Consider the following 27,482-nt stretch of genomic DNA (forward strand, 5'->3'; position numbering starts at 1 on the left):
CTAAAGTCTAAAACCAGCATTAAAGGAAAACACAATAAGAAGGTAAAGCTCAGACTCTGTACAGTGTTTTACATTTGTCTTCATGCTTTTCCTGTTCTGTGCATTTGCACGTGACTTTATTAGAAAGAACAAGAGCGCCTTTGTTACAAAACAAAAACAGATATGTAGTTCCTTATCCCTGGGTAAATCATTTCCAACAGTCTGTAATCCTGGAAATATGCCTTTTCTACTGTATGGGGATGATAACTTCAATTTATTGGCAGGAAGCATTAGAAGGAATAAAAGGTTCCACTTTTCTTATTATTTAAAGCAGACCTTCCACTGGAATAATATCCGCTTATACTGGCCAGGCCCCCTCCTCCCTTCCTAAATCACCTGCAATATGTAGGGCAAAAATGTACATGTAAAGGGTAAAATGATTCTTCTCTTTATCCCCGTGTTAATCATGTAATGAATAGGTGTACCTATTGACTAAAGAGCGTCTAGTGTCTTCATGAGATTTTGGCTGCTCTGTGGTCCACAGTGAGCTACCAGGAAGGACAATGATGCCATCTTATACACAGGGGTTATAAATAAATCTAATTTCTCCCTTAAAAGGTAAGTTTTTTACATACTTATAATAGGTGGCTTACGAAGCAGGAGAAGACCTGACCAGGACAAGTAGACCTTTCATTTTAGTGGATGATCTACTTTAGGAAAAGGCATTCCTAACATACCTTTTAGATATATAGTATTGTGGGTGTATCTAGTTCTCCATGTCATCCTGAATTCCTTCTGGGAGTTGTCAGTCTCCTTCTTTACCTGCAGCCCCATAGTTGTATGTCTGCGATGTGCTTCTTCCATCTTTCCTGTTTCTTATAATATTTCTTATCCGGCATCAGAGGGGCCAACTCTGATATTAGGATCAGGTTCCTTCTCTTCTACTGTTATTTTTCTTACCCTCCTTTAATATAATTTTTTTAGTTTTATTAGTATTTGTTAGCCAGCATCATATTACGCAGCGCTGTACAAAGTCCATAGTCGTGTCACTATATATGACTATAATATGACAACAAAGCTCTCCTAAGAATTCCTAAATAGGCAGTGTCATTCCTGCCTAATTTAATTCCAATGGCCCTTATTTCATATCTTTGTATCTCAGATCTTTGTTTTGGATAAACTGTACAGTGATAAAATCCATTTTAGCCACCCATGGAAATATTTAAACTTGTTTTGTATCTATGTGAAGTTATTTAGAGTTCAGAGTTAGAGGATTGACCGTACATCCAGGAACCGCTCCAAATTTTGACTCTCCTTCCCTACAATCAAAGCGCACTGGCAAGAGGTTTCTCTATGCAGATGCTGCAGTGGCATTGAAGTTCACTTAGTTGTTGTAATACCCCTATTAGCAGGAAACTTCTATCAAAGCGCACCAGCAAGAGGTTTCTCTATGCAGAGGTGACAATAAAGCTCACATAGGAGTTGTCTAATACCCAGATTGGAACAGACAATTTTAAGACACCTCTTCGTGCAATATTAAACAAAACACTCTAGTCTATTTATCTGTCCTTCAATTAACAAATGTATCCGTCTCAATTTCCCCTAAAGAAGCCGTTAAGGTGAAATTTGTCAGGATAAAAGAGACTTCAAGAGGAAGTAAAGGAGTAAAACACTAACAATCAGAATTTTGTACCTTACATAAAAGGGTTGTCTACCCTTTTATGTAAAGTGACATTTCCAAGTTTAGCTACACTTTAAACTTGTTCCAAGTAACTGATCCTCATTACAGACTAAATAGCATAATTTCTCCATATAAGTAGGAGTGCTTGTATAGTTAAAAGAAAAAAAAAAACTCTTTTAACCTCGTATGTTGAAACGAGGTGGGGATAAATATAGATACCTAAACTGTATGCTACAATCTTAGAATTTGATTAAGATTTACTGTTTGTACTTGCATCTAATATAAATAGTTTCTTTCCTTTTATATTGTTCTATGTGAAATTGATAACAATGTGCTTTGTCTGCAGAAAAGAAAAAAAGACAACAAAGTAAAGAAAAAGAAGAAAAAGAAGGAGAAACTTGAATCCAGTCCTGTCCAGATATCCAAGGTGCACTCTTCATCTGACAATCTTGTAATGAAGGCATTTTAGGGAAGTGTTTGGAGATGGGATACCGTTATATTATAGGGTATCCGCTGAACACCTAGATTTCCAAAAGAAGCTAGTAACTGACAATGGTCTTCTAACTGGCTAGGGGAGAGACAAGAAGGCAAATAAATCAGGTCTTTTGTCCTGCCAGACAGGTCTGTATGCCAGAGATGTGTACATGGCAAATAAAACACCCCCTTTTATATATTTTGTGTCTCTTGGGTAGCTATATATATATATATATATATATATATATATATATATATATATATATATAAATAAATATGGCCCTGCTGACCATCTATAAATTTCCTATGCTGTCGATTTGCTGCAAGGTAGATAACCGTCATTGCAGCCCCTTTGCAAACATGTAACAGGTTATTTAGGTTACAGTCAGTTTGTAGCAGCTAGCAGTACGTTCAGATTTTCTGTGACACAATATGAGATATGATCTTCTTATGTAACTCTTATTAAATAGGTCACATAGGGTTAGAGGTTATGTTAATGGGACAATTCCATGTAGGCTAATAAAGACTCAAGGCAATCCCATTGTGACCAGCTTAACTTTAAGCACCTCATCATGTTTTACTTTCACTTCTGATGCCGCAGTCTAGTGCCCTAGAAAACCAGAAACCCTGAGCTGTCCTGTTAGATAATCTGTGTATTGTTGGTGTGTCTTACAGTTCCTTAAAGAGAAAAAGAAGAATGAGAAGTACAGTATGATAACAGGGAAGAAAATAAAAATGAAAGTGAAGAAAAGCAAAGAGGACAAAATGGTAAATGACCCCAAATTCACAAATGTACTATTCACAATGTGCATTACTGGAGGGAGATATAATAACATGATTAGGAAGTTGTTAAACAAATGGTTCACCTGGACTGCTTTGCACCCAGGGTGGTTAATTGCCATGTGACAATATTATACAGCAGTATTGTGTCAAAGTTTTATTAATTATGATTCATAAAGAAACCGTTAGTGTCATAGGACAATTTTTACAAATGGTCAGTAAAAAAGTTCTACATATTGACCATAAAAATATCACCTTACATTGATGAAAAATGGTAAAATGCTTTTTTTTTGGTGTAGAAGAGGCCCCTTACTTTAGCAGTCATGAACCTGGAAACCCCCTGGCTAATTTGTGGGGGTCTGCTTTTGTATCTATATCTAGGTGCATGCATGCAGTATGGTATAGAATGACTCCTAAGCTCCTCGTGCAAAATAAAAGGATAAAATGTGAGCATTGCTTGGTGTTTCTGTATATATTGTGGTCTTCTGTAATCTTTGTGGTTTGCTTTTGACTCAAGTTTATTATATGTGATTGATGTATTGGATTAATCTATAACCTTCAGACGTAATCCAGCAACAGCAGCCTGCACGCAAATATTAGCTCCCAGGAAAGTCAGATTTTGCATAGCAGTGGTTAATTGAGCCACCGTGTAGATTCTGTTCATAACCAGCAGGTAGGTGGCTTTGCTGTAAACCTTAAAACAAGTTTATTTTACAACAAATAGTTAAATTTGGATCTGTGTATGAGTTTAGGTGACATGTTCACTTACCATTTTTACTGCACCTGACATTTTGCATGTTTGACATCCAGAAGAACTGAGCTTTTTCTATGGTAACATTGGGTTTTTTTCTTTTTATTTTAGAGAGACAGAAATCGAGCAGAACTATTGGAATTTCTAAATTCTTCCATGTGACTGAAGGATTAAAATGTATACATTTGGGGCGGTAGACTTTATGGTGCAATCATCTGCCAACCTTCAGATTCTTGCATTGCCCATCATTTCACTCACAATGCACATGTCGCTGGAATATAAGGACCATTTAGACTTTGTACCCTCTGACTGTCCGTCAGTAAACAATTATTTGCAGTGCAGCAAAGGAAGAATTGTCTGATAAATATTCTTCCTGTTTGTCACTAGATAAAGCCTTAATGCTGCAGCTGTTTATCTGGTGTGTCATTCCTAACAGGCTGGCAGCTTGGGGTTCATACCGTGTTCTTGTAAGTATTGCAGAATCATAAACTGTAACCAACCGATGGGATTCCAGCGTTTTGTTTTTTTTATGTTATAAACAATTGTTAGTGTAAATGTCCCTCTTCTCCCAGTTTCCATGGAACCCTGAATAACTTTCAAAATATACTCCGATATACTTGAAAATCTACACAATCTGAATTTCACCTGGAAATTTGAGCAAAAAAAATTAAATATTTGAAAGAAAAAAGTACTGTAGAGTAAACTTTGGTCTCCCAGCACCACTGCAGGGTACATAGGCTATGCAGAGAGCACATCAATGCAGGGGTTAGCTGCTTCTACTATTAAGTTGGTGCAGCGTTTCTCTCCCTGTACTCAAACTGGGAATGAACATAGCCATGCATATTTCAAGAAGCCGATCATATCCAACTGTTCTTTTTAAGGGCTGGAATTATTCTGATTGGTTACTGTATACAAATACAGACTGTTCCAATAGAAGACACTCTGATAATAGAAGTCTATTGTGTTCTATTTGTTTCAACTTTCTTATTTTTTGTCTATTCATCTGCATACCTGGCATTAAATCAAAATTCTACATCAATATAGTATTTTTATGTATAGGGTATATTGTATAGTATGGTCTAAAAATGCTTCTAGCAAACACCAGAAAAAAAGTAAAGATTTTATTTTATTTTTTACACTAAAGGAGTTGTTTTATTCTTATCTCCTTGGTTGTATGTGGTCTGTTAGGATGGAAATGGACTTCGCAAAGTTCTTGCAGTTTTGCAGATTGTTCTGAAATAAAATACATGGTGGAATACTGATTCAGTTCTATTTTACAATCCCTGTGTCCTCACAACTTGTTTGTAATACTTGGTTTATGGTAGATTTAAGCATCTGTATGCACATTTTTGTGTCTTGTATAGAGGAGCTTCGCTCAGATCTAATATTCCAGATCTGAATGGTCCTGTGCAAGTCACCTGCTGGTCTCGTGTTGCCCAAGCTGGGACATTTCACTGGGAGTTTAGCTCTTGCCCCTGTTATGGCCAAAGCTATCATCTTTAGCAACTTTGGCGCAAACATGGAGCTTACACAGATTTTCTGCCCCTTATTCCCTTGGGAGCCGAATCCGAGAAAAGGGAACATTCAAAGCAGCATTAGCAAAGCACAAGTTCAATTTTGTTGTAAAACCATGCTTTGTACATTTTTTCCCCAAATTTGCTCAGTTTCAATAGCTTATTTTGATAATAAGCACAGAGTTAAATTTCACTTCTGATCCAGTTACCCTAACCATGAATACAATATGTAAACCCCCCCTCCCAGGTTATTGAATTTAGGTCCATAAATATATGGCTTGGCAAGTTTGTCATAGATCTCCTTCGGCCTGCACAGATCCCTCCTAAACATCTTTGTAATGAATATGTACGCACATCAGATGATTCTCCCCTAATATAAATGGTCAGGCGAGAGTCTGACGTGTACAGCGGTCGTTCATGGATCCATCCCGATGGATCCATGAACGATCGTAAAACAAGTCAACGGAGAAGCACAGCGGTGCCACTCGCTTGTTTTCATTCATTTGTCATTTGTCAACCAAAAAGGTAATTTCCAGCAACAAATATTGAACATGTGGACGCTGCCTTAGAATGCTGGTTCATCCAGGACTTTTTGTCCTAAATTAGGACGTCGGTGGTGCTCATACTCCAGACACTCCAGAACCAATAATACCTCCCTTTAGGGTGCCTGAGATACAATACAATTCATAACACAGGCCTACATTCTAAACTGGAATATCAGCTTTGGGTTGGAATGTTCTTTGCTCATGAAAACATTGGGGTGATTAATGACTCTATTTTTTTAGTGCCCAAAATAAATTGCAGACTGCAATAAAAGAACCCATAGCAAATATTTTACTGTACCATGAAGCTAAATCAGTATGTTATATGTATGTGTAAGTTTTCTCAAATCACCAAAAGTGTTCAACATGAAATGTTAACATTGCTGAGATTTTGTTTTATCTGTTTCATGTTTTGCAGTTCTTTGCCTTTTTTTTGTGTTGAAGATTGTGACATCACATGTAAATATTTTGTACTTATAAAAACAATGAGTTTTCTGAAATCTAATAAATTTTTTTTCTTACACTTTTGGGTGTCAAGGATATGTAAGTTGAATAAAACTTTTTAGACTTTTTAGCCATTAAAAGACACACGTCTCACCCCTCTGTGTGTATGATCATGCCTGCCATAATGCGCTTCTACAAAACTGAGGCATGCTGGTAGTCGAAAAGGTTATCCTGGCACATCTACAGTTTTGTTTGCCAGTGTCCAATACTTCTCTAGTTAGCAGTATAATCCAAGGAGTACCTGAGTCTGTCACTGGATAAAATTATATATCCGTGCTCTCCCCAGCCCCTTTTACCCGGGTGCAGCACCTGGCACTTTTCAGTAACCATCAAGTGGTTTTTGGTTGGTTACTGAAAAGTTGGGTAACAATACAGGGGCTGCCACATGCCTTTAGCTTCTTCCAAGCCAGCTAAAAAAAATTTCTGGGGAGAACCCCGATAGAGATATATAGATATTTAGTGTGTTTACAGACATATACTAATATGTTAAAAAAACAAGAAGTTGAACTGCAGTACTTCCCAATGCTGACCTCTGTGTACTCCTTGGTCACCTTTTGGTTTGAGTGACTCCCACTATCATTGAGTCCACTTTCTGTGAGCCCAGAGCATCATGGACCCCCAATCACTACATAGGCTCTATAAACTGAAGAACAAAAGGAACACCTTGTTTCAAGATCACAGTAGTATTTTCTGTACAATTCATTTTTTGATTTATTTTGCTCCACAAACAAATTTTACAGTATAAAAACAATTGAAAATCCCCCAATATGTGTACAATAGGCAGTATGAGGACAAATTGTCTATGTAGTTGGCATTTAGCCTTCTAGCTATGTGTAGGATCTTCGGAATAAACTGCAAGGTAGTACAAGGTTACTTCAAGACGAATGGCATGCAAAACCTGTTTGTTTTTCAATTGAGGATGGAAAAGGCAGAGTTCGATCCCATGCTGGGTGTTTATTGTTCACGTCTGGGTGAGATCTTTTATTTCTGGGTCATCGGCTGTAGCTATTCTTCTTGGAATGACTGCTTATGGGTTTTTGCAGTAATACTTCTGTCAATGCTTACCTATGAAAGATTGATATTTATTCCTTAGTTCTCTTGACTTAGGTTGTGTATTCACATGCAATGTTTGTCACTGGAAACATCTTTTGTGATCATTTTTAGCAACAAAAAAAATAACGAACAAGTACACACAGCGCTGTTCTGTTCTGTATGCAGAGAGGAGGATAAAGAACGAGCGAGCTGTGCTTATCATCGTTGACCTGCCTGGTCGTTCTCCCTCGGTCATACATTGGGCGACAACTGTGCACATGTCAGATTCCCGCTTGGGCATTCGTAAGGGGCAAGAATCATAACCTTACTTTAAGAAAGTTTTTAGTCTCAGGGAGCTACAGGCCAGCTAAAGTCTAACATTTGCTGCATTACTAGACCTCATTCAAATAGCACAAAAAGTGTGCATAACAATATTACATAACATATCTTTGTAGGCAAAACAATTGGAAACTAGTACAGAGCTTCATGATTGATATTTGTATTCCACTTTGAAGACATTGGACCTAATTTGTTAAAGATTGGTAAGACTATCATGAGGGAACCCGGGTGACCCAGCAAACCTGAAACAGATTTCTTAAAAATAATTTGCTATTAGTTGGCAAATGTTTTCAATTCTGGACCAGATCTATTTCAGGTTTGCTGGATCATCCAAGTTTTCTCATGATAGTCTTATCTTGCCTAGTATGTAATGCCTAGTATGAGCCATATTTAATTTATTTGACAACCCTCTAGGCTCAGGAGATGGTTCACCTTTATCCTTAGTCTACAGAAGTCATCTTTAACCCTCAATTCATTGTAAAATACATTTGGAGTCAGTGTTCTTTGATAGCAATTCTGGACTCATTCGAAGAACTGAAGTTATTCGATTTCCAGCCATGTCGGGCAGTGTATTTCGCTCAGAGGTTTCTTTGCAGAATGATTGTATCCTAATTCATCGCCACATATCCTTCAGTGGATTAAAGGAAGGAATATTCAGAGATTTCTCCTTTGTACATAACACAGGAAGCTCAGCTATCGGCTAAATGCCTTCTTGGGAGTTGGTTGAGTTGTAAAGACTTTGCCTATTCCACCCAGAAAAAAGTCAATTTCCTAAACTAAAATGCTACACACACCAAACGAGTGAAAGTAACTAAAAGTTTTTAAAAATAACACTTTAGTTCAAAAGAACTATTCCTATTGTCTTCTTCAACCTATATTTCTTAAAAAGTGCAAAAAGGCCAAAATTGTCCATATTGATTTTCACATTATCTGCACCCCAGTGTGCCCAAGCAACTTTAGTCCTCTTTGGTAGTGCGGAACTCTGGCATACTCCACACGCGTCTGGTGGGTTCTAACTCTCGCTCAACGTCCTCAGAAATAGTCTTAATGTCACTGGCGAAAGGATAGATCCTGGCTCGAGACTTGAAGGTGGTGAGGGACAAACTCATGGCCCTCTTGGTGTTCCACTGCCTGGCCAATTTCTTTGCATCTTCCTCTTCTTTCATCTTCTCATTTGCTTCCTGTAGGACCGATCGGAAGAGACGAGGGACTTCCTGGACGTCAGGCTCATATTCTGCTATCAGTTGACGGAATCTGGAAAAAAAAAAAGGAAGATCATCAATGGTTCAGTCAACTATCTGTATTCGATAGTTAGGAAAAATATTTCAGATTCTTATGGCTGCTTGCAAATAGATTTTTATGCTGGCTTTCCCCTTCATACATACGCTAGATAACAAAGGAACGATGCATTCTAAAATCATTAGTGGAACAGATGACAAACCATAATGACGGACAAGGATTCTCAGTCAAAAGGAATTAGGGAAATCTTTCAGAATGGGTTTTTTTAGGTACCATTCAATAAAATTAAATACAATCACAGTTTATTCAAGAATAAATAAGCCTAAAAACAACAAATCTTATTGTATTTGTAGATATCCTTTTAACAATTCACTTTAATAAAAAGACACAATGTTTGCACGATCATTTAGTTATTGACACGTTTCGCTGCTTAAGTGTCATCAGAAGACCCCTGCCAAAGAATAATAAGAATATTTCAAATAATTCATCTTATTCCCAATCCAAAAGTATCGAGTTTCTTTGTACTTTTAAGACCTCAAAATTAAGAGCTTAGACAGGTGGAGATAAAAGACCTCATAGTTATTTATCCACCAAATTGTTTTTATAAAGTTTCAATGTACTTATTGGATTCCACAGGGGAATGATGTTTTTGCATCATGAACAGCACATGGTCGCCTCCCCCACACTTGTGAAACGATTTGTCGAATGGTCTGTTGATATTTAGCATGTGTACAATTGGCGAATGATTGTCCGTTGTAGGATGCATGCTTGACTAGAGGTGAAAGAAAATGATGTTGGAACGTTTGGAAGCAATCCAGAACTGGCCAACCTCTTTTATGCCAAATCTGTTTTCTGTACAGTGGTTTGGCATGGTCTGCCAACAATCATATTGTTACTTTTTGTATTCAGTCATGCATGCATATACAATCTGACCAGTAAAGGGGCATTCTCAAAAGGATCATCGTTCATATTAGGAGAACTTTTCAGTCTCATTTAAGTCGGTATAGCAGTGAATGTTGGTTTATCTTAGGATGGGGGGTGGGGGTGGTATCTATCTTGGTCAGTCTTACCAAAAACGTTAAACCAGATCTACAGATGAACAACCTACAGATCTCATTATATAATATGGCTGCATTGGACAAGCTTTATTTTTTTCCAATTTGTCTATGTACATGCACAAATAGACTTTATTAAATCTCTCATAGAAAAGAAGTGATTCATCTCAAATTGGATTTTTAATGAATCCATTCATCTCTATGTAAGCTTCATTAATAATTATAATGTGTATTATCTAATTGAATTGATAATACATAGTAAAGGTGTGGGGTGCAAACTTGGCCCTTTTCCTATTCCATTGTCTCATACATCATAAATGCAATCAAAGTCCTGATTTGTGTTTTAATAAGCACCTGGAAAAGCTGCAATAGAAGAAGTGTCATTGAATAGGATCAGCCACTCCAGGTTTATTCCCCAACACAATGTTCCATCTATTTAGATTAATAATAATAAATACATACATCAAGGTAATATATTACAAGCTTAAATATGTGTAATTATGTTTAGCTAGAATAATGAATAAGTTCTTATAGATCAGTATTTCTCAGCCAGTGTTCCTCCAGAGATTGCTTGGGGTTCCTTGAGCAATGAGCAATCTGCACCTCTCAGGTCAGTTTAAGTGGCACCAATGATGTTTTTGGCTATCTGTAAGGGTGACATTCTTCCCAATGGCCAGCAATGTAAGAGAAATGATTCCCACTGACCACCACACTAATACACTGTGAGCTGTGGATATAGTAATTATAGAAGGGGTTTCCTGAGATGTGAAAACTACTTCATGGGTTCCCCCATAATAACAAAGGTGTATAAGGGTGATCTAGACCCCAAGCCTTACATTTGATTTATGTATGACCTCAATGTACTTTTAAAGCGCAATGGTCTGCCCTAGCAGCAAAGTAATTTGGTATTAGTTGGCAATCCTAGCCCAGGATGTCTTCAGATTTGCTGGATCACGTAGGTTCTCCCATGATAATCTATTTTCTGCAGTCTTGGAGACCTTTAATAAATCAGGCCAAACGCCCCAAAACACAACACAGGAACCAAAATATCCAAACAATGCTGCTTTTGTTCAGAGTTGCAGAGTACACACAGCCATGCTTTTGCCAACATTTTACCTAAAAATGATAAATACAAAACAAGCCTATGTTGTCTGGCTCGCCAAACAATGTACTGTGCATGTGCCAACCAAAGCAGCAGGTCTAAAAAAAGCATAAAAAAACACCATGGCTTAAAAGGTGTGAATTCTATTTCCATTACCAAACACAATTGTTAATAAATTCTGGTTTTTTACTCCAATTCCATTTCAGCTTAGATTCAAATTCAAGCTCCTGTGCTTTGCCTTCAAATCCCTCCACAGTTATTGTCCCACTTACATTTCTGATCTGATAGAAAAATACTCCCCCAGCCGCTCTCTTCGCTCCTCCAATGATCTACTAATGACTTCCTCACTCATAACCTCATTACACGCACGGCTCCAAGACTTTTCTAGAGCTGCCCCAACTCTCTGGAATGGTCTTCCTCGTCCTATTCGGCTTGCTCCTACTTTCTGCTCATTTAAAAGAGCACTCAAAACCCATTTTTTCAAATTTGCCTACCCATCTTCTTCTGTCACTACTTCCCACCATTCCATATCTCCCCTTCTATTGTGTGTTACTTCCCCCACCTCTTAGATTGTAAGCTCATTGGGGCAGGGTCCCCTCCTCCTCCTGTATCACTGTCTGTATCTGTCTGTCATTTGCAACCCCTATTTAATGTACAGCGCTGCGTAATATGTTGGTGCTAAATAAATGTTTATTAAAATTAATAATATTATTCCTGCACACAGCGGTATACACTCACTGCTTTGTACATACTGCAAGGATACAATATGGGTATCGCATAAAATTGTTGAGTAGATATATACACATCCTTTGGAGATTTTCTGATTGGTTGGCTTTCTCTGAGGTTTTACCATGATCTTATGTTATGGGCACACATTTGCTAATATTTGCTGTATAAATATATATATTTTATAAAAAGTATATATAATGAAAATAGAATGTTGATGGAGTTAAAAATAATTTCAGTAAATAAGGAAATCAAAATGGTTTGGAGCCTATTTTATATAAATAAAATATATAAATTAAAAAATATATATATATTGTATTATATATATATAAAACACATACTGAAATACAGATATATGTAATATATGTAAAAAATACAAACTAAAAATAAAATAAACTCCAAACCATTATGGTTTCCCTATTTACAGATTTTTTTTTTCCACCAACATTTTATTTTTAGTCTATGGGTAAATTCATACTTCGCCTCGCACGTTCCTCATCTTTTAAACATCCTGCCGCAGAGTTGTGTTCATTACACTGAGAAATTAAAGTATTTGTTCTGAGGACGATGGCAGATTAAATTATGTGTTCATGAGTCTGACCAGTTCTTGGTTGCCATGGCGATGTTAGCAATTTACAAACCACAACCGGCTGAAGAAGACGAAATCCAACGCTGTTTGCTTCTTATGAATCTAGCTGTGTGTAATACTGAGAAATGTTCGCATGGGACTTCTCAATAACATTTACCTCACCCCCAATGTCTTCATTTTATTTGTTTTGTAAAGGGTTGAAGGAAGAGATTTCCAAAGTTGGAATTGGTGTTGCAATGGTTGGTAGTAGTTGAACCCTGGGACACCCTATTGGCCTTTTTTACTTTAATTTTCTTTTTTTTAAATTAATTTAAAGCTAATTCTAACCTTTTCTAACTGGTGAACTCATTCAAAGCTGTCAACAAAAATGGCTTCCTAACCCATCCTCATCCCAAAAATATTAACCTAAAGCTGGGCTACCCTGAAAACCCAGCATCTGTTCCCTAATTTTATCTCTTCTTTGTTAGCCGGAGCAAAGCACCAGAATTTTATTGGGCACCTTCGGTTTTTTCTTGAAGATTGCCGCTCCCGTTCCCACTCCCCTACACATTCCTAGTGGCCCTTCGCTATGATGGATTGCCACACTGGCCAATAGCAATAGCTCAGGAGGCATTAAGGGCTGGGCAAACTTCACCGCTACTAATTAGTAATGGATCTTAGAATTTGATCACAACTGCTGGGATTGGGGGGATTTACCGTGTTTCCCCGATTATAAGCCATCCCCATTAAATAAGCCACTCCCGATTTTTGATAAAATAATTAAAATAAGGCACTCACCCGTGAATAGGACATCCTCTGATATCCGATCCTGTGTGTGTCTCCTCTTGGCTGCAGTGCAGAGCAAAACTGAAAGTACCAAGCCAGCATTCTGCACCAGGAAGCAAGCTGCTGATCCCTGCCTAACGGAGATCCCTGCCTTAACAGAGATCCCTGCCCTAACGAAGTACCGGTAAGTGATCAGAAGGGGAATATGAATGGCACATGAGTGATCAGAAGGGGACAATCAATGGCACATGAGTGATCATGAGTGATTTTCAACAATAAATGTGTACTGTAGTCTTCTTCATGGAAAAATAGGACATCCCCCTGAAAATAAGACCTAGGGCATATTTTGGCATTTCAAAAAATATAAGACAGTGCCTTATAATCGGGGAAACAGGGTAGTTACATATATTTAATGTCAACAGATCCTAGTGGGAGGGATTCAGTAAGAAAGGCAGTGCTGTCAATCCAAAAAGCAGTGGGTGTGGCTTGTTATTTAGCAGTGTCAATGCTGATAGCCACACCCCCTGCAAAATTTTCTCCTCCCACTGTAGTGAAAGCAGCCGCAGTCTACATGAGTGTGGGAACTCTGCTATGAATTCAGGAGCTGTGCAGCATCGTTGCCACCCCATCACAATAAATGTATGCCTCTGGTATACAATTTCATGTAATTAGAATATATTAGCTAATACCTTGCTAAAAAAAGAATTTAAAATATGATACCACAGGTGGTGTGCATGAATATGTGAATGGGATCTAATTAGCAAAAGACATGGAAACCCAGCTGTGTAATTTGAGGAGCATCTTCTGCTCTGTGATCAACATCTATCTGATATGTTGGATTTAATAAAGCTCTCCAAGACTGAAGAAGATAGACTGTCATGGGTGAACCTGGGCAGTCTTGTAAATCTGAAATGGGTTTCCTAATAACAATGGGGAACGCATTTTTTGTTGAGTTAGATTACACTTACACTTTTTTACTAATTTTTGGGTGGTGAAACCAGAAATGACCCTAGTTGCTTGCTATCACATCCAGTTTTTAGGAGACAGGGTACCCTCCATTTTTGTTAAAAAAACATACAAATTTTACATACAATGAAAAAAGAATTTAGTTATAACTTGAATGTTTATTCAAATTTCTTTTGCTCATACAAAGGTTTATTGTTACTCGGACATTTTTTTCAATATTTGAAAATTAATCGGGTAAATGGTTAAGGTAAATATTTACGCTTATAGCTTTTCCTGGAGTGTTCAGTGTTAGGACAATCCCGCCGGATGCTCCAACAATAGTCAACCATCATATGTACATCTCATCTACCCTGATACCGTCCTTCCATGACCTTCAAATCTTGGTGGAATCGTTCACCTTGCTCATCACTGACTGCACCAAGGTTTTCCGGGAAGTTAGAAAGATGGCTATGCAGAAAATGCACCTTGATGCTGATATTGCAGCCAAGCATTTTGTAGCTCTCCAAGAGTTTCCGGACAATTTCTGTGTAATTATTTGCTCGTGTGTTTCCAAGAATGTCCTTGACAATGGCTTTGAATAATAACCAAACATTCTTTTTGACTTCTGACATTTTCCTGATGAAATGTTCATCTTTGATGAGCTGCCGAATCTGTGGACCATCAAACACACCGACCTTTATTTTTATAAATGACAGGCTAGGAAATGCCAAAATGAGGTACTGAAACATCTCCTTCTGTTGGCAAAGCTTTAACAAACTGCTTCATCAGACTCAGTTTCATGTGCAGAGGCGGGAATATAATATTCTTACTATCAACAAGTGGCTCATGGAGAATGTTCGGATCACCTGGTTTTAGGACAGATCTTGGAGGCCAATTCCTTTCCACCCAATGCCTCTCACCAGCTCTGCTTCCCACATGCACAGATAACAGGGATACTTGGTGTATCCACGTTTCTGACCAAGAAGGAAGCATACCATTTTAAGGTCAACACAGATGACCCAATTGTGTTGGTGATATTGCAACAACTCAATGAGTCTCTTTATGTCTGCATATTCTTCACTAAGAGAAACGGAATGGCCAATTGGGACTGACCCAAATATATTGCCATTGTGAAGGAGGACACACTTTATGCTCCACTTTGAGCTATCAATGAATAGTCGCCATTCAGTTGAGTTATAGATTGGAATTCCCAATTCCACCATTAAACCAGGTATGTTATGGCAATACACAAAGCCACTGTTCATTCTAAAGTACTGCAGAAATGCAATTTCTCTGGTTCGAAAGTACGATACCTTTGTTCCTTTTTCAAGCAAGTTTTTCTCACGCAGTCTTGATGCTAGGAGTTCTGAAGCCTTCTTCGATAGTCCCAAATTACTCAACTCATGCTGATCAAATCCCTTATGAACGGAGTCCTCTTCAATTTCAAACTCTTCATCATTGTTGTCACCTGGTTCATCACCATAATCATGTTCTTCAAGAGAGGGTAGTGTAACGAAACCGGCACTGGGATTTCATCTGAATGAGCCACTGAGCGTATAGCCGATGGTAGACTATGATACTCTGTTACATTTATTTTTCTTGTTATATCCTGAAGTTTTCACCATACAAAAGTAACAGTCACTGAAATGATCTCCTGGCTCTCGCCAAACCATAGGTATGCCAAATGGCATCTTATCACGTGTTCCCTTTGTCCACATCTGTAAACCCTCGACACACTGTTTGCACACCTTATGAGGGGCCCAAGACATATCTTTTTCACCAAGTTTAATTTCGAAATATGCCAAAAAGGCTTACTCTACAAATGTGCTGATGTTCGCCCTTTGACTGGGAATGGTGAAACTGCCACAGATATAACAAAATGAATCAGGGTTGTTTAGGCACTTACAACAAGAAACAGCAGAGCCAGACATGATCTGAAAGAAAGGAAATACGTGTGTAAGTAGAAAAATACATTTTGCTTATTCACTACGTAGAGCAGCGCACAACCCCTGACCACACTGTCTTGCGTGTAAATGAATAGTCTATACAAATCCACGCTACAGTAATCGCTTTAATTTAAGCGGTAGAGAAAAAACCTGACGTGATAGAAGAAAACTAACTACACTTTCAGAATCAGCATACCTATTGTAGTGTAAATAAGCTTAAAAACTGAAGTAAAAAAAATTGGTTCAAAATTGTTCCCCGGTGTAATCATTTGCTATTAGTTGGTAAAAACTTTGAATCCTGGACCAGATCCATCACAGGTTTGTTGGATCACCCAGATTCTCCCATGATAGCCTATCTTCTCTAGTCTTGGACAGCTTTAATAAATCAGGCCCATTATGTTATACTACCTAAAGTGCTACAGTCTATGATATAAAGGGGAAACGCTAACACTTGTGAATAGAAGGCTGATAGCCAAACCCTAGATATATTCATTTTACCAGAAAGCACCCTATTCTGCAGCTAGGAGTCACTCTCATCAGTTGGTGTCAAGGCCCATACAAGGCTGATGACTCCATTCTTCTCTACAAGGGATAATATTCACCTGGTGATTGACAGCTCTGCCCCAAGCAAAGCAGTCCAGGAGGAAGTCACATGCTGGAAGCAACAAGTATTTGTTTTGACGGAGCAACAGAATGATGATGTATGTATGACCGTAAATGTAATGTAAGTGGGTGGGAAAAGTGGACTAGCAAAAATTTGCCACCCCTTTGCCCATTTCATATCACAAATAACCCAGATTATGCAGTCCATCTATAGAATTAAATCTGAAGTTTAATTTTTCTGTGTCCCCTCTGTAACATTGTTGTATTATCCGTTGGACCTACCCATAAGTTTTAGTTCTGTAAAAGTGGCAATTAGAATGTTGGAACAAAGCATTTAATACTGACAGGGTGCTTCCAATCGTCAACTTTTTTTTTTATTTGTTAAAAATTTCATACCAAAAGAAAAAAAAAAAAAAAAAAAAAAAAAAAAAAAAAAAAAAAAGCATGTTGCTGTAACTGCATACAATTTTTGAGCTGGAGTCAGACTTTAATTTGTTATTCTTTTACATGAAGTCTATTGGAATCTACAAGTTAAAAACACTAAATATACTAGTATACTTCCCTCTGCTGCTGCTGTCCAAGGGTGGCTACATTCCTCTTCCATAGATAGAGCCCAGTAAGTGTAGCCACCCCGGGAAGTGTGCGACTGTTGGGATTACCAGGTGAGAATAAATTTAGGAAAACTTTAAAAGAAAACAAATGCAGCCACCACATTTAGGGCTTGGGATGTGCAATATAATAAAGTTTTGTGCTTGGTTTTGATAAATAGCAATGTGAAGGTATTTTAAAGTAACATTAATTTTAAAACTAAAAGTCCTGCCTAAGGTGACACTCAAAAAAGTGTTCAGGATTACTTTTCATAAACTAAAGAAGCTCCTCTGTGCAAAAAGTGTCCTCTCATTGAATGTTGGCACCATATCAAAATTAAAACACGGAAGGGTTGATTGACCACATTCTTTAGAATATAGAATTGCCAACTTCTGAGCAAACTTTACAAACTATCAGCATAGGGGAGCCTACATACCGGAGGATGACCGGGCCGCAGTAGGATGGGTGGATCTTGCTGCAGGAATCCTCTAATTGGAGCCTCTCCCCTGGGCTGATGTCATAATTGTGCTTTGGATAACTAACCAACCAGCTGTAGTCCACCCCAGTTTTGATCTTCCGATATTCGTTCTCTTTCTCGCGATGTTGTTTCTCAGCCTGTTTCATCTGCCAGCTGAGTTCCATTATCAATGTATCCACCACCATGTCTGATGGACTCCTCTGGGACAGTCTTAAGTTGGAGTCATTCCACCGGAACCAAGACGTCAGCGCCATTACCTGAAAAAAAAGAAAATCATATTGTAAAATCAATTTAGGATTTATTCATCCTATGTATTGGTCACATACTTCACCAGCAGAAGCAGAGGTATTTTTGTACTGAAAGCAAACATATTGGTGAATTGTACAGTTTGGGGCAAGGGAAATGTTTCAAAAAGTTTTCTAAAAGTGTACCTAACTTTTTGCCATTCTCCACTGAGATGATTAATCCCTCTCCCCAAGATCCATATACACCTAGTTCCCCTGTTCCACCATACCCAGGCAGGTCCTCTTTTTTTTATGCCACTTGTGCAAGCGCAATTGGACCCATCTATGGAAATTTCTCCAGCCTTTCAGGAGATGCAAAGGCCCCAAAAAAGAAGGGGAAAGCTCTAAGTATTCCAACACAAAACAACCCCTTCGGGGAGTTGAGCTTTATTGTTGGGCAAATGTGTAAAAGAGTTAAAAAAAAAAAAAAAAAAAAAAAAAAAAAAGTATCTAAACACAGATGAAATACATTTATCCATACATCCAGTTCTTAAATGTACACAGCTCTTCTACACATCACAGCTCTGTTTGGCTGAGCAGAAGACCTGATTTTCTCTTCTGCATTTCAGTAATTCTTGTCCCTCCCCCCAGCCAATGATTGGCCAGTGAAGGAGAAGCAACAGACTGATAGGACAGAGAAATGAGCTTATCAGCATGCTTCCTGATTGCACATGAGCCCCGCAGCACAACTGATTGGCTCCTTGTGCCATTTCTCTGTCCTGAGATCTGCAACATACTAATACGCAGAGGTGTAGTCATAAAAAAAGAAGAGGGGCACGGCACGTGCCCGTCCCACTACACCCCTGCCTATTTGTCACTTAAAGAGGAAGAAACTTAACCAGGAGTGACATCATGATACCAGAACCTGCCCACTCTCCCATTGCAGAGCCATGGACCAATAAGACCAAAATAAGAGTGGGCACAAGTGCCCATTCCCAAAAAAAGTGAGGGCACAGCGCTCCCACCTATGCCTGCTCCACTACACCTGTGCTAATACCAGGCTATATTCAGGTACTTACAATACTTCCATTCAAAAGTATTTGACAATAAAAAAAAACAAGGATCCTTTAAACCTGGCCAGAATTCATCTTTAATTTTTTGGTTACAATGTAGCACCGTTTTCGGAACGCCTGAATGCCCTGTGGTTGGCCGGTCTGCTATACAATGGTCGGGTAAACTCTGTTTCCCTAAACAATCTAATACAAAGATTCTTTAAGCTTCTTTGTGGGTTAGCATACCCCGTCTGGAGAGACTCACTGCTCCTGGCAATTACAGTTAATCCTGGATTTCTATATATAACTGAGCTCCTCACAAGTGCTCCGATTTGATGAACCATTTTGTTCACAGTCAAAGACTATCAGCCGTCCACGTGTGGCACCACCTACAGATGACGCAGAACTGAGAAGCTGGGTGTTAATCACGGGGTTGATGAACTGATAACAGACTGTATTTTTACTAAAAGAGTTTATTTTAATTAACGCAGAATTAAAGAGGAATTATATTCTTCTCAACTTCAAAAAAAACATTCCAGTGATGTTATAAAGATTTCCTGGGATCTGGTTCTGGCATCTTTGGGTTTTCTGGCCACAGTATACAGTGCCGGGTTTGCACCTGTAACAGCCATCAGCCAATAGGAATCCTCACCTCTGGTTTCACTTTTAGGAATTCATGATGGCAGGTCATTATTGCAGAAAGGGTCAGGTGATATCTATTTGCAATAATCCCTTCTACCTGCCTGAAAGCTCCTGGTTTCTGGGAAATATTGGGCTGCACATGTGCAAGCTTTGGTTTCTGGGATAATCAGCAATCTCCTGCATGAGCAAAGATTATGTACATGGAAAAGAGAAGGAAGACGATGGCAGCGCCCCCTTTGATGGCATGGGGATGGTTGAATAGTGTGGGTTTAGTTCCACTTCAACAACCATTAATCCCTGGAGAATGCTCCTTAACACCCGATGAATGGTAATGACCTGGACACTCATACACAGAAGATTTCCCAGCACTTATTACTCCTGGATCCTTCCAATTCCATGGCACCGGCACTGAAGAGGACGGCGTAGGGGACAAGTGATTCCTTATTACTACATTGTCTAGAACTAAGAAAATGGCGAGTTAATCCATTGAACATTAGAATACAAAAACATTTTTTTTTTTTTTTTTTAATATTGCTTTTGATTTATTATTACTTTTAGAACATTCCTTGATGAATACATTTTAATGTATTGTTGATTATTCTGATATATATTGGACATTACTACTATACAAAAGTTATCTGTACTGAATATTTATGCTGCACTAAGATACAGTTAAATGTTACTCCTGATAAAATAAGTCATACAAATATGTGAAATTGTCTCACACAAATATTTAACCCATAGTTTGTAATATTCACTCTGCAACAGCTATATTATTCCATCTCCATCTCCACCTCCCCTGAAGAAGCCTTGTTCGCGAAACGCATTGGATAAATGAGAATCTTGTTTTCTCCTACCTATCCCCTGCTTTTTAGGCACTATGGATAATAGTAGAGAATTTCAGTCTAATACTGAGTTTGGTTCTCCTACTCTCCACAGTAACCAAAATTGTTTATACTAAAGAAACACTTTTTGCCAGAATTTTTGGATACATAGCCAAAAAACACTTCTTTTCCTATTGTGTTTTTTTTTAATATTTTACCCACTGGGGTGGGCACTTTTGTGAATCCATGAAAGGAGGAAACCACTTAATATTATATACCTGGTATATTTTGAAAAGCTAATCTAAAGAAGACATAGTTGTGAAATAAGACTACATACACACGTGCAATAATTATCTTTGGAAACGAACGATTAACGACCGATCATTCGATAGTCGTTAACAAAAAAAAAGTAAATAACTTGCCAACGATGACGATGAATGAGGAATGTCACTGGAAACGTTTCATTATCTATTGTGTGTACAGTTGTTCAGTGATCGTGTATTGTTCTGTCGTACACTTTCTTCTGTACACGTCACTTCCTGCATTGTTCAAACGATTGTATCTAGTGTGTACATTATTGGTGAATTAAATTTGAACGATCGTACCGTTACAGCATGTACAGAATTGTGCACTATACAATCGTTCAAAATCATTTTGAATAATCGTTGATCGGTCGTTATTTGTTCATTATCCAATGACAATTATTGCACTTGTTTATGCAGCCTAAAACATGGTTTAACCAATTGCTTTTTTTATTTTTTATGGTATGTAAAATGGTGACAAAATGGTGGCAGGGTTGCGCCATTTTCCTGCATACTTTGAGCCAACGAGTGCACCACAAAAATTGGAAGGTATATACGTGCCATCATATGATTTTTCGGATATATAAACAGTTTATGAGTACCATGATATGAGAATGGTTAGCTGTTCCGCCATCTTATCATGAATGATGGAACAGTTTAGTTAGAAAAATGTTTGACCCATCCCATGGAAATTCTTTAATTAGACGCACCACTAAAAACTAACCAAACAGCTATAACGGCATTTATCTGTTCTCACCCTCGCAATGCCCTCTGGCCTCTGAGATATCTTATAAAACAAGTAATCAACTGCAACGTAGATTTACTGCCAACCATCATGAACTGTAATTAATTCAGCCCAGATGCTTCAGACAGTTTAATATGGGATTTGCATCATTTACCTGACATTCCCTATAATGAAAATCTGTTTTTCAAGACACTTCTTTAGACCAAGAAAAAATCCCATCCTAGTGCCCTGAGATGGTCACGCTACCATAATTTATTTATCACGGACCCCATTATGAGTGTTCTCACCCCTGGCACCACACTTATACCAACTTAGCATGTCTGAAGAATTGGACATTGACATGAATAGGGGAATCCTCCAGATGGCGCTACATTTGTCAGGCGTTTTATAGCAGCGATTGCTGCGACATATATTGTCTTTCGTCAGATATTGTTTTTAGCATCTCATAAAAAGCTTTAACATGAGACAATTTGGACAGCAAAGAACCCTTAGAACTATGGTTTGGATACATCTAATGAATGTTACTAGGGTAAAATACCTATACAAGTAGTCCCCGGGTTACATACAAGATAAGAACTGTAGGTTCGTTCTTAAGTTGAATTTGTATGTAAGTCAAAACAGGTACATTATTTTGATAAATGCAATTGTGTCAGTTAAGCTACGTACACACTTCCAATTATTATCGTCGGAAAACGAACGACGAACGTTCCTGCACGATATATACGAACGATCGTATAGAAGAAAAAAAAAACAACTGCAGAGTTTGTCTTGGTCATTAAAGAGTTACAAGATGTTGCAAAGGAGCTCAGTCTCAATTGTGTTTAGCTATTGATTTCTTCTGTAACTCATGCAAACTGCCCCCCTCCCCCCTATTAAGCCTCCGTCTTACACACAAACGAGCAAAGGGGAAGCCCTGTTCGTATCTAGGAGTCGTCCGTATGTCAGATGTCCTTAACTCAGGGACTACCTGTACACAAACTGGAATTGAACTCTATGACCACCAGAACACTTAAAATCAAAATAAAATCAAAAAGAGGTTTATAATGGCTGATGAGAGTCATAAGACTCCACAGGACAGGTTTGGACAATATTTTTTTATGTTTTAGCCTGGAAGAGTTCTGTTTATTATTTATCCATGTATCTCCATAAGGAGCATGCTTCCTCACTTCCCATACCCTGAGTATAAACAATCACATGTTGTAGCCCTTACTCCCTTTATCCAAAACCAATAACAATTAGGTTGGCCAAATGCATTGGGCTGAAAAGAAGAACGGTGTTAGATCATTGACCTGATGAGCCTGCAAGTGACAGAGCTGACCAGGAGGCGAGTATAGCTGCCCTGGGGACTGAAATATTCCACAGATTGCCCAATCTTGATTTTGCCAGTAAGCAACATTGTCACCAGTATTATGGCTTCCATTTGGGGATAAAAATGTATCAAGTGGGAAAGGGGGTGAAACGTGTAGGTGAGGCATTCTGCATTTATAATTGGAGGGATACATACATTCTAATTATAATCTAGCTGGAAAGATTTCAGTGCAGTGCTCTATGCAGCTTCTTATCACCAAAGAAATTATATACTGTATATATAATATGAACATATGTATAATATATATTATATATGAAAGAATAAAATCCTATCCCTTTACAGTAAAACTGCTTAAATCATTTGCAAAGTAATATTATTTCTGTAAATCTCACAAAGGAGGCTGCATATGGGAGGTGCTTTGGTCTGCTTTATCCAGGCCTCAGGTGCTGGGTACGTAGGAGTCCCCAATGGTGAACGTACAGCATCACATAGGTGATTATTAGCACTGTCTACTGGGAAAAGTAAAATAAAGAGGAAGGTGAGAGATTAACAAACAACAATTCACTAAATATAAATAGAGAATCTTCCAGTAATATTTTTATGCCGTATACCATGTTTTCCAGTCTTATAATTAGAAATTCTGTGCCGATACAAAAAGAACACCAACCTACATATGTGTGCCAGATGGGGGGTTGTTTTGCCTGCTAATGAAGGTTATCTACGGACTCCCCTTACCCCCAAGATGACTGAAGATCTATAGTGGGCACAAGGTGTGTCTCCATCCTAAAATTACCTTCAGATCACTCAGGATCTCTAAAACACAAGTTTCTTTAGCTTCTGTGGTTGCAGCTATTTTAAAATGTGCAGAGCAGAATGTTCCAATGTTTGGGGATATGCAATACTCGATAAGCATGAATGCAAACATGTGGACCTACCACTTAATGGACCTGGGACCATCTTAAAAAGTATTCAGTATTTATCAGTATTTTTCCTCTTGGTTGTCCAACAATTTATTTTTTGGTATGCCTATTTTGAGACTGATTTAATAAAGCTCCCCAAGGCTGGAGAAGATCATCAGTGAGGCTAGGTGATCCAGCAAATCTGGAATGAAGCTGGTCCAGCATTGAAAACATTTGCCAACTAATAGTGAATGATTTTTTGAAAATCCATTCCAGGTTTGCTGTATCATCCAGGTTCTCCCACAATAGTCTATCTTGGAGAGCTTTAATAAATCAGCTCCTGCGTGTTTCATACAGATTTGCCTGTGTCAGTTATGGCTCTATAAATTCTTAGACAAGTCTTCTAAAGTTTCAGCAGCACACAGGCCTCACCTGTCATAATTCATACTTTATTATCATTGAATATTACCGCCTGGATTATGATTCCATCGAGTTTAACTTTAGCTTCCTTATGATCACTTCTCAATGTAAAAATAAATAGGAACGGTAAGAGAATGCACAGAGCCCCTGATATTCTCTTTCATCCTTTTCTACTTCCATCATTGTCAGCTCTGAGGATTATCCCAGGATAAGCAAAATCATTACTAACCCCAAATTCATAATCATTATTACAATATTCATTGGACTTTATGCACTCTGCTTTGAAGCGTATAGTACATTTTAATTCATTTTGCAACCTTTTTTTTTAAAAAAAAGAACAATAGAATACTTACCCTCAAGCAAGGGAATAGGTGTAGCTATAAGAGACTTTGTGATTGCTATGGGGCCCTGGGGATGACAATATATAGCAACATATGCAGTCAGCATTACCATAAGCAAAATATGTTAAAAAAATGTCCACGTGCACAGTGCTTATAGTGTGGAATGTTGATATATTACAAAAATAATAGTTAATTGTGTCACTAGGGGGGAACATTAATGGTTTTGCTATGGGGCTCCATCAGATAGTTATGGCCCTTTTGACCATGTCTCTGTATCAAAGAAAAAAAACTTTATTTTAATTTTGGGCAGATATTACAAATATAGATCAATAGAGTTTTTTATTTCTCAAAAATAATGAATCCTTATTATTTGAATAAATGTTTCTAGCTTAGGTATAAAAATTGATAGCCTTGTGTGGTCCCTAATGTTGCCTTTGTATGGGGAAATACTGCTGCCATATCCTTTTTCTGTGTATCCCTAGCCATCCCCCCCATTACAAAAACCTTTAAAAATGTCCAGTGCTTTATGGCTACATAAAGAAAAAAATGTTTTTTAGTAATGTATAGAGTAGGAAATGTTTATCGCTATCGTGTCCAATTAGGGAGATTTTTTTCACATTCCTGTCCTAGGGGCAAAATGGGATATAAGAGGTCCTGTAATGTAAAGGGGAATGACAATGGAAAATAATAATGGGTTCTGGTTACAATAGTCTAAAACACCCTTTTTCTACCTGTTTAACATGGGGGAACCCTTGAAATAAGTTCCAGGTATCCAGGGATCCCCAGGTATAATTACTATACCCACAGATCACAGTATATTAGCGTGGTGATCAGCGGGAAGAATGTCTTTTACATTGCTGGACATTGGGAAGAATGTCACCCCTACATATAGCCAAAAAGATCATTGCGGTCAGTTTACCTGAACTGAGAGGCACAAGGAAGTCAAGGAACCCCCAGGCATCTCTGGAGGAACCCTGGATGAGGAACACTGCTCTAAGAGATAACGTCCCATCACAGAAGATATTTCCTATTACTTGTATTACAATTGAAGGTGAATTCTTCCAAACAGAGGGCAGAAATCCTGGCAGGATTTTTTTTTTATCTTTCCCCTAGTCCCTATCTAAAACAACAAAAAGTTTGCTTTATTGTAGATGTGAAGACATTGTTCACCTTACTAGTGCTTGGTTCTGTATCAGTTTACACATGCATGGTAATAACGTTCATTATAAAGGACTGATCGTTTATTGCATGGCACAGGAACAGCAGGACAATTGTCTTACACCTCCAGACTATCTACTGGTTTTGCCAGTACAGACCTTCGGCATGTCTTTCCAAGATTTAGTAATTGTCCCTTCATACAGCCGGGGTATTCCGCTGCCACGTCACTGAGTCATTGTCCTGCAATCTAGGTATGCCTGTTTTTGTCACGTGCTCACCATGCTTTGCCGCTGCTTACCAAAAGTATTTACAGTTTTGTCTAGACATAAGCTGTGCCACTGTTGGGGTTAGCACGTCTTCCAGTGCAAGAGGGAGATTTGGAGGTCATTGTGTCACCACGCACAATGGCCTCAGCTGTCAGTTTGCAGTTAGTAGGCCTTCTGGCAGGAGTAGTAGATATACTACAAAGTAAGACAAAAATGTTCAACATGCCGCAAATTTCAATAACTTATCAGGATTCACATTTTGTTTTTCACTCTTACTCCAGTAACTTCAAAGACAACATAGGCAGGACATCTCTTCAACACATTCCGCCATGTTATAAATGTAGAACAAATCTGTCCAATTTGAAACAAAGCCAGTGAGCTCTTTATTTTCATCATCTGACATAATTATTTGTGATCATATTGGGTGTATATCCAATCTCAGATCTTTACTGATCTACTGTGTTGGATTGCTAATGACAGCTATTGTCTTCTATTGGGGTGGGACAGAGTGGAATGTGTTCCTCTTCTCCCTACCTTCCCACACAGAACAGCGCTGTCTGTATAGCATTTGTTGGTTCCACTATCCCTAACAGTAACAATTATTAATTGTATTTATCCAGCTTTAGACTACTTGTCTGCTTCAGTCAGGAAAAAGGCTAGAATGGGCCCTGATGTTAAATACACACTCCCCCCACTAAACGCTATGGTTCTTCACATGAACTCCTAGGGGACTACAAGGTGTGTGAGCTGGCGGGAGAAACCACAGTGTGCATCTGGGGGAGCTAGTATTCCACATATCTGGAAATTTCAGATACCTGCAGCTTGAAGACACTGTAAAGTTAAGTACAGTTGACAATCGAAAATCTGGCCATCCATAATCGGGTTCCTCCAGTTTTCAGGCATGAATTTCAGATCGCATTTTCAATACAGGGACTGTGATACACTGTTTGGCCACTTATGTTTTGATGGCGCTGTTCTGCAGCAACAGCTGTTAGGTTTGCTTGCTACACTAAATACACGTTGAGACGTCCCTGCTGCCTGCTCCCTGGAACTGAGCCAGATGTCCGCGGGTGGTGCGAGAGGAAGGCTGGCCTGTGTGTGGAGGTAAGTATACCTTTCAAAAATCCAGAATTTTCGAAAACCCGGCACTCCTCAGGTCCCGAAGTTGCCGGATTTTTCTTAAATGTCAACTGTATGCACTCTTTTCTTATACAAGGTAGGCTTAGTTAAAAATCAAAAAAAAAAAAAAAAAAAAAAAAAAAAAAAAAAAAAAAAAAAAACATACTTACCTCCAATCCTGCAGGGAAGTCTGATCACTCCAGGGGTGTCCAGCATCAGGTCCGTCCAGCGCTCCGGGCACCGCCATCTTCGTCTTCTCTTCCAGGTTCTTCATCCTACGTCACCCGACCCAGGCGCGACATCGGGTGACTTAGGATGAAAGAAAAATGAGTGAGATTCTCAAATTTTTCTCTTTGAGCAAAAAGGCTCCTTCTGCACATACCCGAGATGCTTAGGCATGTGCAGAAGAAGTGCCCAAAAGCCTCCCGGAATGCCTGACGTAGGTATCCCAGGAGGCTCTGTGCTGCCATTAATTCTCAACGGCTTAGGTGGCCGAAAATTAGGGGGCGGTTAAAAAAAAAAAACAAATTTTACCTTACATAAAATTGT

At 38.5% G+C, this 27,482-nt stretch overlaps 1 protein-coding gene across 3 annotated transcripts in view; it reads right to left on the reverse strand.

Annotated features, from left to right (window-relative positions):
- Window positions 1–6,911: 6,911 nt before the first annotated feature.
- Window positions 6,912–27,482, reverse strand: part of RD3 (RD3 regulator of GUCY2D) — a 42,672-nt gene continuing 22,101 nt past the window's right edge. For 2 of the 3 annotated variants that reach the window (XM_072409830.1, XM_072409827.1), the window contains exons 2-3: window positions 17,591–17,889; window positions 6,912–8,850 (exon numbers count right to left, since the gene is read on the reverse strand). In XM_072409830.1, the coding sequence (XP_072265931.1) occupies window positions 8,553–8,850; window positions 17,591–17,886 (594 nt within the window). In that variant the 5' untranslated portion in view covers window positions 17,887–17,889 and the 3' untranslated portion in view covers window positions 6,912–8,552. Of the gene's footprint in view, window positions 8,851–17,590; window positions 17,890–23,122; window positions 23,236–27,482 lie in introns of those variants that run through there. The other variant, XM_072409828.1, reaches the window with a different exon arrangement.

Source organism: Pyxicephalus adspersus, chromosome 4 (genome assembly GCF_032062135.1).
Source record: "Pyxicephalus adspersus chromosome 4, UCB_Pads_2.0, whole genome shotgun sequence".
NCBI lineage: Eukaryota > Metazoa > Chordata > Amphibia > Anura > Pyxicephalidae > Pyxicephalus > Pyxicephalus adspersus.